Source organism: Hipposideros armiger, unplaced genomic scaffold (assembly GCF_001890085.2).
Source record: "Hipposideros armiger isolate ML-2016 unplaced genomic scaffold, ASM189008v1 scaffold_877, whole genome shotgun sequence".
NCBI lineage: Eukaryota > Metazoa > Chordata > Mammalia > Chiroptera > Hipposideridae > Hipposideros > Hipposideros armiger.
Genome location: NW_017732227.1, coordinates 431,920 through 444,510, shown reverse-complemented (window position 1 = coordinate 444,510; position 12,591 = coordinate 431,920). Strand labels below are relative to the sequence as shown.

The window sequence follows — 12,591 nt, the reverse complement described above, 5'->3', positions numbered from 1 at the left end:
TATATATCCAATACAGAATTCTAGTTGGATGATTTGACTATAAGGAATATTGCCGAATTTAAGAAATAATCTCATATATGAGGGAACACAACCTAAGCCTTATTACACTAAATTTACAACAGATTAGCACTTGTGATTTTTTCTCTGTGATTGTAAGCTGTATAATGTTCAATTTTGCATAAGAACATAAAGGTTGCAGCAGTGTTTTATTCACTCTATTCTTGCGACATATGCATTTCTTATTCCCATAACTGATCATATCAGCATTAGAAAGAATATAGATAGAGCTAAAATGTTGCTTCACAATATATTAGTGGCTAGATCTCCACCAGACACATCTTTTCAGATATGACTGAGTATGCTTATATTTGATCTTTATGGAATAGTCTAAATTCTTGCAATGAGAGATCTCTCCACTACCTACAGGTTTTGAATCATTGCTAGATAGCCAGCTACTTTGAAAATTATACTCTCAGTAAATGCAAAGAAGTTCAATGCTTCTAAGCTATATACCAAAATTGCAACAGGTGCATTTCAGTGGAAGACTCTTAAAGATTATAATACCTGCTATTGATGATCACAATGTTTAATTAATTTAACTAAGCCAGTGTTGCAGATGAATACTTTAGTTGTCATCATTCCCTAAAAACAGCTCAACAATGTTAAGCAAAGATATTGAGTGAAATTTCAAAGCCAGTCAGCAATTGAATTTTTGACTTATGCGTTGGCCTACAGGCTGTCTTGCCAATTAATGCAGCGATATAAATAGATTTCCAATTCTTTCCAGTGTAGCTGTTCTCCATTTAAGAGCTCTAACATAACTTCTTTACCAATGGAGGGAATTAATGGTTTCCTAAGCACCAGAGTAGGATAGGTGTGTCATTGAGAATCCATTACATACAAGCCAGTATATTACACTAAATTAGGAGCATACAGTTTATTATAAATGGAAAGACAAAATGGATGAGACAATTCAGGCTGTGAGAGATTTGGTTAGTGAATAAACAGAGAAAGAGTTTGGTATATATATATATATGGATGGTTCAAAAATCTGGAAAGAAACCCATCATTCTCTATGTCTAGTGTACCATGTTTCTTACCGCTGACACTCTGAAAGGGCATTTGGCACTTGGCTGTAACAAATCCAAATTAAATCATCAAGGCATAAATAGAAAACAATAAAAACAATTCAAAAGAAAATAAATATGTACTTTTCTTCAAAATTAAGACACATTTTTTTACATGATAATACTTAAGGAACCTAACAATTAAAAATGTGTAGTACTTAAGAAAAACTACAAACTTCATTTCTATATGCTTTTAACAGGTAAAAGAGAATAATACAATGAAAAGGTAGTAAATATGGCCAGATAGTTTGAGGTATAAATTCCTCTGTTTTGCTTGCTTTTAAAGAAACAAAAAAATACCTGTTACAGATTATTTCTGTGTATAAAAATATCACGAGTCTTTTTCTCTTGTGGCTCTTAGTCAACAGAGCTTCCATGTTCATTTTGTTATTTCACTTGTTTTGCTTTTATAATAGTCAGTATATGATCAATGGCTCTATGCTAGTTTTTCATCATTCCGTGCTGAAGAATTTTAATTTAATCCATCAACTAATATAAAAAATCAATTACAAAACAAAATACACCCAACCCACCCATCCACTAAATGATAGGGGAAAATACAAAGAGTTTTTCAATTCCACTTTAAGGCATTTGTACTCATATCTGAGTGTCTTATTGGGGCTTGGAACTTCCATCAGTATCTCCAGCGTTATTACCTATCTGCAGAGTGATGCTTCATCGTCCACAACCACCACTTCCTTCCTGAAATAGCACTTTACACTGGAACTGGACCATTCTTTGATTGTGTTTCTAGAGCTTTAATGCTACTGATGATCTTCTTCTGTGGCCCAACCACAGTGACACCAACCTTTTTCATGTCACTGTAAAAGAGGAGAAAATGTCTGGTGAAAATCATGGTTTCCTGGACAGTATATGAGCATGATTTTCAATTAGCAAAGCTTGTAGAATCGTGCTTTGGACCTAATTTTTGCATCATCCATGTATTATATCCTGGCTATTCCATCCCTATCATTGTGGAAGAATATAAATGGTATAGGTTGACTAGTGTTCCCAAAAAATTTCTCTCCACCCAGAACCTCACCATGTGACTTTATTTGGAAACACCGTCTTTGCAGATGTAATTAAGACAAGGATCAAGATGAGACCATACTGGATTGGGGAGGGGGGGACTCTAAATCTAATGAGACTATTCTTATTAGATACAGGACATATAGTGACAGAGAAAAAATCCATATATTGATGGTGGCAGAGATTGGCGTTATGGTGCCACAAGCCAATGTATGCCAGGTTCTACCAGAATCTAGAAGAGGTAAGCAAGGATTCACCCTTAGAGACTTCAGAGCAAGTGTGACCTGGCCAATACCTTGATTTCTGACATCTGGCCTCCAGAACTATTAGAAAATTAATCTCTGTTGTTTAAGCCAGTAGTTTGCGGTGATTTGTTATGGCAGCCCTAGGAAACTGATATAGATGGTCACACATTGCAGGGCATTATCCTGTTTCCTTGAATCTAGGCCAGCTCAGGGACTGCTTTGACCAACAAAGTATGTCAGAAGTGACACTGTATCAGTTTCTGCAGTTAGGTCTTCAGTAACTGCCAGATTCTACTTCCTATCTCTTGAGACACCCTCTCTGGGCCTCAAGCTGCCACTTAAGAAATCCGACAACCCTAAGACATTGGAGAACCATGTGTAAGCATTTAGTTGTCAGTCTCAGGTATGTAGCACTCTGCACTGGCGCAGACGTGAATGCCACCACCTTGAGCCCCCCAGGCTAGACCAGATTCCTGTTAGATGGATACTTCAGTCAACGCCAGCCCTACAGCAGAACAGTCACCCACCTGAGCTCTGCCCAAATTCATAAGCCATGACATTATGATATACAATAAAATAGATGTTGTTTTAGCCTTTAAGTTTTGAAGCAGTTTGTTGTCAGCCATAGACAACTGGGACAATTTCTTTAAAGTATAAAGTTCTTTCAAAGTAGAATAAAATATCTCTATTTATCAAAGTTATTAAATTTAAAATAGATTAAACTCAGAAAGCAGGCATTAGAATAAGTATTATAAGAACATGAGAAATTTCATTTAGGAAAAAAAAAAGAGTTACCTGAATATGTGCAAATGATTAATTAAACATTCTTGACCGAAATATTTAGTTCATATTCATCCTTTCAGGTCTTGACTGAAACATCCCTATCTCATGAGAACTTCCCTGACCCTCTTATTTAATATTGTAAAATCCTTGCTTAGTCATACCTCCACTTCTTATTTTCTTTTCTTGTTTCATTTTCTTCCAAGGCATTGCTCACCATTCAGCACATTGCCTTTCTTTTGATTTAATTTCTTTATTCTCTATCTTGTCCCACAAGAAGGTGAATTCCATAGAAACGGGGATTCTTGTTGGTTTGTACTCGGCTTACCCACCACACTCTGAACAATGGCTTTCACTTAGTAGGGGTGTGATAGGCACTTACTAAAGAATGAATCAATAATCCAAAGTATGCTTGTCTGGGGAAGTTGACAGAGAAGTAAAGTATCATTTGTCCAGGAACACAGGCAAATTAAGCATGGCAAGAAGAAAAACGTACATGCAAACACAAATACACACCACATACACACATAAGCACACATAGAAGGGGCTCTTTACATTGAGCATAAAAGAAAGAATGAAAAATTGGGATTTCAACTACATAGAAATGGACTAATTGATTTCTTAAGAAGCGAGTTCCCAAGCAGTAAAGGTGTGCAACCAAAAAATAGTTAAGGATTTAAGAAGAAATGTAGATATTATTTAAGCATCTGCATAAAATTAACCAAGACTGATTGCATTCTTATCACCTGAACTTGGAATGAAATTCTTGATGACCTGCAAGTCACCTCCCTGCTGCCATTCAAGGGGCTGATAAATTCTCTAAGGACAAATTGTATCTTGCCTGAGGCCCTCTCTGATCATGCTCTTCAACTGCCTTGCTTCATTAGGAAGGCTAGTGGGGAATGACACTCAACTTTTCACTCTTTGTGTGTGTGGCTAACGAAACCTTCACCTAGAGTAACTTAGGCTATTATTTTGATCTCTGCCTTTGAGAATGTGTATTCTAAGGGATTTTGATTCTTTATATACCATGAATCTATCTTTAAAATGACCAACAAACATTTCCTCACAACTCCCCAAGCCATATCAAAGTCAGGTTATAAATCTAGAGCCAGAAAATAGGACAGATATAAATATAAATGTACAAATCAATAGATGCTAACTCTTTTTGTATGTCTTCTCTCATCTTTCTTCCAATTTTATATCATATTTTTATGACTTACTGATTTTTTTTCTCTGTCTCTTCATTTTCTCCTTCTTTATAAGCTTAAAAGTCAAAATAATAGTCATGGATAGCAGAAAAAAGAAATGTTCCAAGGTAGTATACTAATTTTCTGAGCTATTTGAGAAATTTAAGCATAGTGAGAGAGTAATGTGATATATTATCTGCTATGACCTATTATCATGCTATAATGCTTCGCCCTGATCTCCTTCTGGGATTGAAGCACCCATAGTCCAGCAACTAGAAAAAAATCAGATGCTGAGAGTCCACAGACCAATTAGGTACAACTGTGAAGGGCCAGCCCAACTCTAGGGATCATGTTTCAATAGGAAGTGCCAAATCTTTTTTAGCCCAATGCCCCCTCATCACTTCTTCATAGATGTATGTCCCAAGCACACTCCTCAAGAAATCTTTTGCATAAATCTGTTTCAGATTCTGTGTCTGGGATCCCAATATAAGCAAATAGATGCAAAATTTTGTTTATAGTTAAAAGCAAATTGATACATAATTTTGTTTATATTTAATGACAAGGATTACATTGGAAAAGAGAATTAAAGTAATTATTCCTTTAGATTATGCCTTAACTTGGGTTTCTGTGGACACTCTACTCCCTCTACCCTCTTCAAAATGTCTTCTATCCATCACCTGCTATATCCAAAATTGTTCTAAACATCCAGCTGCTGTCGTCTCAGTAACACTCCCATATGCTTATATTGTTTTGACTACTCTATTCAGAAGGGCAGTGGAAAAGTTCAAGACTAAAGAGTAGATCAAGATTGAAACGAGAGGTTAATAAGCTAACTGGTACTTCAAAGGAAAAGGGATAGGTGATGACACTTTGAAAATGGCATCCAAGGGTACAAGATAATGACATGTCCCAATTAATCTGCCTAATATTCATTCCACCCACTTAATTCTCTCTCGGTAATCTATAGTCACTCTTGTCCTTTTTCATTCTCTCTTCCCTTCTCACATTAACCTTCTTAAATCCAGCTTAGCTATGAAATTATATTTTTAAAAATATGTTTACTGAATAAAACTGTACATTTTCTGGATTTGATTTGGAAATTGGATGACTTGAGTAACTTGCATGTAAATGAAATCCCTAAACTAACTAAAATAAGTTAACACTTATTTTGGTATGAAGCTCTATTAATATTTTTCTGTGGCTTGATAGTCTGGATAGAAAACAAAAATAAATTTAATATCATTTTTAAGTATCTCTGTCTTATTCTAGGAGAATCTTGAGAGTTATTTAATCAAAGGAATCATTTCTGAGTTGAGTCTGGATTGCACAACGAAAATAGGGATTGAAAGGAAACAAATTCAAACAATAAGCCCAACACTGAGAAAAGAAGGATGAAATATTGAGTTAAATGTTTTATATCACTTCAGGTGAAAATTTTGCATCATTAGGTTTCCACCAAATTATTAGTGTATTAAATATTTTTAATAAAATTATTAGTGTATTAAATATGTTTTTATAAATTCTATTTTTTGTAGTATATCTACCACACTGAGGAGACCCAAGAAATAAACAATTCTTTTCAAGGAGTGTTAGATCAATAGATCTTAATTCTATGTTGTCCCTAAATTCAGGACAAAGGATAGAAGAAAGAACAGAGAGAGATCTGAAAGCATCTGGTTTCTCAAGGACAAGCCTGAACAGCTGAGTCTCTCAGGAAAAGTCTGCTTTCATCTTGAATGTACACTGACAAGTTGTTTAAATAATAATAATTAAGTGAAAAGATTCTATCCAGTGAAAAAGAGCTCACTGCACAACACTGTATTGTTGAGACAAATGCATTGCTAACTTGGATATGTAACAAATGCTGCCACTTCACTTTTTTAAGCAAATAGCTTTCTTACCACATTCATAGCTTATAATGCCTGAGTATATTTAAATTGTGACCTAGCGGTTAATCCTATTAACAACGTTCTGCCTCATCCACTTCAATATAGTGTTTCATTATCTAAAACTTCTGAGTGTTGATATTTTATTGAGAATAAACATTTCTATAACTCTGCCTTTGAAAATCTGGCAATAACACAGAAATGTTCAACTTTGTGTTCTCTGCTATGCTTCTGTGCTCTAACGCAGGTGTCTTGTATATCATAACCCTAACTGTTTACATTACTGAAATAAGAATTTATAAAAATATTTAAATATATCAATATACCCTGGGATTGTGTTTGATCAAAATAACTACCACAGAAACTCAAAGCACATTGTTGATTGGATAGGAAGTCTGCATAAATTATATAGATGTCTGGCCACTGTGCTGTACACCTGAAACTAATATAAAATAATATTGAATGTCAACCATGACTGAAAAAAATAAATAATTTTTAAAAAGTTTATTCAAAAACAGTACATTTTTCTTTAACTAGGAATGACAACACATGTTAAGTAGACTAGCGTGAGCTTGTTTTCTAAGAATAACTCTCTTTAATAGTAATAAATCCTTTCTGTAGGTCTTTTTGTGTTTCTGATTGTTTAATGTTATATCATAAATGGTAAACTACCTATTTGTTAGTCCCTTGTACCTCTATTAACTATACTCCACATTCCTTTTTGATATCTAATATATAGCTCTCCACATCGACTTTATTTAAATGATTGACGGGATGACAATGGAAGTATTTAAATATTCAACATTTAAATATTCAAATATTGGTAGGAGTGGTTAAGATTTAAAGGAACTTGAGGGCAATAGTTTATTTAAAGTAACAAAGATGAAAGATAAAGGACTGAAACAGAGAAGGACACAGTTTCCAAACACACCTTGCAAGCTACAAAATGGGACAATTTTTGGTGTAGCTGCTCAACACAAAACCACTTTCTTTGAAAGAGTTTTCTATTCTACCCTCAGGAAAGGGCTTCTAGAGCCAAATTTGTGCTATCAGACCCCACCTCTTTTGAACAGAAATGATTATATCACGGCAAACATATGACTTTGAAGGTGCCAATCTACAAGCGGAGCTTATAGATTTAGCCCATCAGAATTTTCTCCTGAGGACATAGAATTAAGTCAGTTCAGCCTTGGTCAGTTGGGCAGCACACTAAGGTTGGGAGACCTAGGGCACAGAAAACCATTTTTAGCTATATGCTTGGGGGTGCAGAAAAAGTTATTGTGAAGAAAAAGAAAAACTGATGCAACTACATTAAGAAGTGAAGTACATTGGTTCTCATTCACAAACATATAAAGAATCTAGCTCCCAGATCTTTACTGCCAGTTCCCAATTACCACGCCATATGAAGGACAGTAAATTTTATGGATTAGTCATTGAATTCATTTGATAAACCCCCTTTCCTAAGCCTGTGGATTTCTCATATCAAATAATTCCTATTATCAAAAGATACATGTCTAAAAACTGCAGCCTATTGTACTTGATTATTTTTGGCTTTTAACACATACAGCCATATTAATGATGCATATTAATTTTATGCACATTAGTATTTTCAAACTGAGTGTAAACCTTTCAAGGAAAACAATAGAGTCATGTCTTGAACCTATTTATAACTTCATTTTCAAAACATGTTATCCTTCACAGAGTAGACACACAATAATAGATGATGATATTTATTTGGTAGATGTGAAAACTGTTTTTAGAATTTAGTATGTTTCCCTGTATACTAGTTTATTCACTCAGCTCTCAATTTTCCATTTCCACAGAGGTTAGGTTTTTTTTGAAAAATAATAGAAAATCACATATACAGGAATATACTAATAATTCTGCTATATCTGGTTATGTTTTAAATTAGGGGCTTCAGTCTGTGGGGATATGTATCCTTTGGTCTATTAAAGGAGGTCATAATTCAGTGAATACACGTATTATGAGACCCTATTGTTAGGAAAGAAGACACATCAATACACATCAATCCAGAAGGTGTCATTTACAAAGAGTGATCCAGGGCCCAGCTCAGCAGTTAAAGGAGACAGCTGGTATCTCATAGGGTCAACGAATATTGATAACATGTTAACCCAAAACGTGTATGTTCAACAGACAGCTCAGAATCATTCAGTAGTCTTAAAAACTCTTTCTTACTCTGTGGAAATCTTGGCTATGGTATCACAGGAACTGTATTCCACGCCTGTGAAGATTTCCTTGCACTGTGCTGTTCGGACCCCATTAAGCCAGTCACCTGTTGTGCAGAAGGTGGTGATGTCGACATTGCTTTGGTCCAGGAGAAGGTTTGATGGCCTGCAAGGATAAAAAACACCAAAGGGAGAGAGATCAGGCAGGGGTCAGCAGGTTTGCTGGATGTCGAATCTGACACCAAAAGCAGCAGGAACTTTCAGGCTTCATGTGTTGTTCCTGTTCGTTTGTGGAATTGATTTGCTGTGCAGACTTCATCTGTTGAAGTGGGCAGCTTGCAAGATACTGTGTAACCATCTTGTCTCCATGCTCCTTTTCTCCACTCACGACTACTTTTAAATCATTGAAACTTTGCCAGTGAAATTCATAAATATATGCATACATACTTTTATAATTTAATTTGTTTAACCATTAGCAAAGATGGTGGTAATTTAGGATACCGTTATAGGAAACATGACACACTGAATAATTTGTTGTCTGCTTTGGTGATGAATTTGGTTTCCCATATTAAATCCTGCCCATGGGATGTTTGCAGACATTGTATTGTTGCTGTCTAAAAGACTGTTGGAACAACATAGACTACACTTTTAGCAGGACATAAAGTCAGCCCAGATTTAAATAATGTCACAAATGTCATCAAAAATAAAAATTATAAAGGAATGAAAAAAAAGGTAACAATAAATGAAGTCCTCGCCTATATGACAACAACAAATGAAGTTCATTTTATATCTATATCTATATCTATATCATCTATATATCATCTATATCTATATCTATATCTAGAGAGAGAGAGGGAGACAGAGAGAGAGAGATTATGATTAATATTGCACAATACAATCAGCATTAAGAGGAACTTCTGGTATTGTTTTACATAATTACAGGCCTAAACATTGATCTATTACCAACTGCAAGATCTAGTGAATCAAAGAGACTGAAAAGAAATGGAAGAGACCATGTTTTCATCCCTGAAGAGCCCAAAGCAGTAGTTCCCGATAAGCTGCCCTTCTCCTATATTTTACAGCTATCATGACCTCTTTAATTGTCTTTAACTCATGAGACTGGGACCAGTCAGCAGGTAGACAACTGATTGTCCTCTCTATTTTTTTTCTCCTAAAAATGGCCCTCAGTTAAAATATGCTATAGCATTTATTTTTACTTTTGTTTACAGGATTAATATGTACTATCATGTTTTCTTAGTCCAATAATTGTGTTATGGTTGTAATGCCAATAACCCTTCTTACCTCAGTAGCTTAGCTGGTAATAGAATGTGAGGTTAGATAGATGGGTCAGAGTTTGAATCATACAGTAGAGCATGATCTATGCTGACTATGCATAATGAGGAGTAGGCTTACAAGCAGAGAAATGCACAGAGAACAAGTCGAGGATGGGATCTCTTCATGCATGGTGCATTAATATGTCAGCAAATTTCTAGGGTCATTTTGGTGTGGACCAAAGTCTCCATGGATGTTTGGATAGGACAAAATGTCCTGCAAAGGTGTCATAAACTAATCTTTATCTTACATTTGAGAAGGTACATTTAGATTTTTACCTTTTCAGAGTTATCACTCAGAATCTTTCATGTTTTGTGATCCTGTAGTTGAATTTAATCAGCACTGAGCTCCTGAAACTTTTTTAAATGATTAAGTCCCTAAATATTAGGGTTTCTAAAACTAGAACTTCACATATCATATATATTGAAAATTAATACTTTTCCCCAATTAAACTCATCATTTGAAATGCTTAAATTCAACAGTTAGAATTAGTTGTCAGAGACACCAAACCAAATGAGGAATATATTGACATGTATTTATCTTTATTTTATAAATGAATTTAGCTCTTTAAGGTACCAGTTCCAATAATGTTTTTAGAAATAGAATGAAATAACAGCAAAATGAACCATCCAGATGCAATTAAACCATACTGTGATTTATCTATAAATACCAACCACTGATTATTACCTGAGATATGTGATAAATTTTCATTTTCTCATGAGAAAACCTCTCTGTGAAGCAAGTACATAAATATGCCAACTCTACCCACATTTAAAAGTATTTTTTACTGGGATATTTCTGTTACTATTGATGATATTTCTTCAGCTCACTTCCTGATATATAAGAAACATGCTAACTGTGCGGTTAAGATTATTATATCTAATAATTTGGTATCATTCTATATATACATGTATATAGACATGTATGCTGTTGTTGGGGACACATAAGAGGAGTGTAAATTGGTAATTTACATGGCTTTTGATGGAGATACATTAAATTTATTTGATAAAAATGGTCAAACTTTAATGCTGACTTTAAGAAAAATAATGGCAATGTGACATTTTGATTCTGCCTATATATTCATCTTCTGTGGAAAATATAGATCAGTAGCTGGTTCCCTCCCTGGCACAGTCATTTGTGAAGTGGAGGGCCATTGAAAGTAAAGGACTTTTCAACCTTCTTTCCCTTAGACTAAACTCACTACTTCAGTCCTCTCTATCTCAAGTGTTTTGATTATAAATTAAAATTATGGAGTTTATAATTTATGTTTATGTGTTATGGTTTAGTTTTAACTAATCCTCAGAGGTTATCTTTTAAAACTGGTAGTAAGAAATAAAAATTAGGCATCATTTTACAAAGTATTAATTTTCTTTTCTTTAGAAATATGGGAAAAAACTACAAAATATAAATATAACATTTTATAAATTATTCTCTTTTGGAATATATTCTTTAAATCATTTAAAAAAGAAAAAAATTATTTTAATAATTGAAGCTCTCTTGTTTTGTTTTTCTCCTAAGAACTTAGGGAATTACTGATAGATATACAACCCAGGTTTCAGAACTTACATGATATTCTTGGCTTGTTTTAGCTTGGCTATCATGAGTGAAACAGCTTTTGTCACTAGCCAGCATTAAATATAGCATTGGACCCATTGGTTAAGTCATCAAAATGGTAAACAAAGTTGATATGAATAATATTAAATCATATGTGACAAAACTTTATATGAAAAATGAAGTGATAAATAGAAAGAAGACAATAAAATATTAAACTATCTATAGGTGTGTGTGTGTGTGTGTGTGTGTGTGTGTGTGTGTGTGCGTGTGTGGAGAAAGAGAGAGAGAGGGAGAGAGAGAGAGAAAGAGAGAGTGCTTGGATTTCTACAGTAGCTGCAGAATAGAATTTAATGTGGACTCTTGTTGACTCTTGGTCTCATGAATAGCAATAGTTTTTTATTTATGGGTTTGTGGGTATGAAGAATCAAACCCCAGGACATGTATTCAGAATATTTATGAAGTGTGCCTAATAGCAAAATGCAGAATTTTTTCTTCTCCATTCAAAATGGTTTGTATTTTTAAACTCAACACTATAGCAAGACTCCACAAGAGTTTAGAGAAAATTGGTATAAAGACTGAAATAGAACAGGACGTGTGGATTAGGGATTAAAGTGACCCCAACTGAGTTTTTCTGTTTATTACTTGGATCAAAGTACAACGAAGAAAAAGAATGACCTAATTTTAATGCCAGTGACCTCAGAATAACCATCCCTGCAAAGTATCATTTTTCCACTTCCAGGATGTCTCTGGGGAATTCAAATAAAAATTGGTTCCTTTCCTCCTCCGAGAGGACATCTGGAGAGTTTATCAATGGATAGGAATTTGTCTCTCACTGTGAAGAGCCTGTGATGTCTCTTCACGCGCACCCAGGGAATGTGGGTTTTTTGAGCAGCTGCAGGCCCTGGCGTTGTTTTAGACCCAACCCCAGACACTGGGTCTGAAGAGGAAATTTATAGGCTGGGTGATGTGCACCGTGAGCTCACACTTTTACTAGACAAATTAGATAGATTTCAATCCGTGCAGCTGTAAACGATGTCCTGCAGAGTTCCACCTGATCTTTTACAGCTTTTCATAAATCAGTACCTACTGGCTGCAGACCGCAGTCATTAAAAAGAAATCATGGAAATTACATGTTTGCTCAGGGGAAGCAAAAACATAACTTTTCTCCCTTTTTCTCTCCCTCCTTGTATTTTGGTTTGTGAATTATTCTTTTATGGATTTTCGGACTGTTGCATTAAAGAGGTATACATTTATTTTCTTCC

The 12,591-nt window shown here is 34.7% G+C and overlaps 1 protein-coding gene across 2 annotated transcripts in view; it reads right to left on the bottom strand.

Annotated features, from left to right (window-relative positions):
* Positions 1-6: 6 nt before the first annotated feature.
* The window catches only part of EPHA3 (EPH receptor A3), a 361,979-nt gene continuing 349,394 nt past the window's right edge, over positions 7-12,591 (bottom strand). For both annotated transcript variants that reach the window (XM_019629966.1, XM_019629967.1), the window contains 2 exons: positions 8,454-8,609; positions 7-1,948 (listed from right to left, as the gene is read on the bottom strand). In XM_019629966.1, the coding sequence (XP_019485511.1) occupies positions 1,843-1,948; positions 8,454-8,609 (262 nt within the window). In that variant the 3' untranslated portion in view covers positions 7-1,842. The remainder of the gene's footprint in view (positions 1,949-8,453; positions 8,610-12,591) is intronic.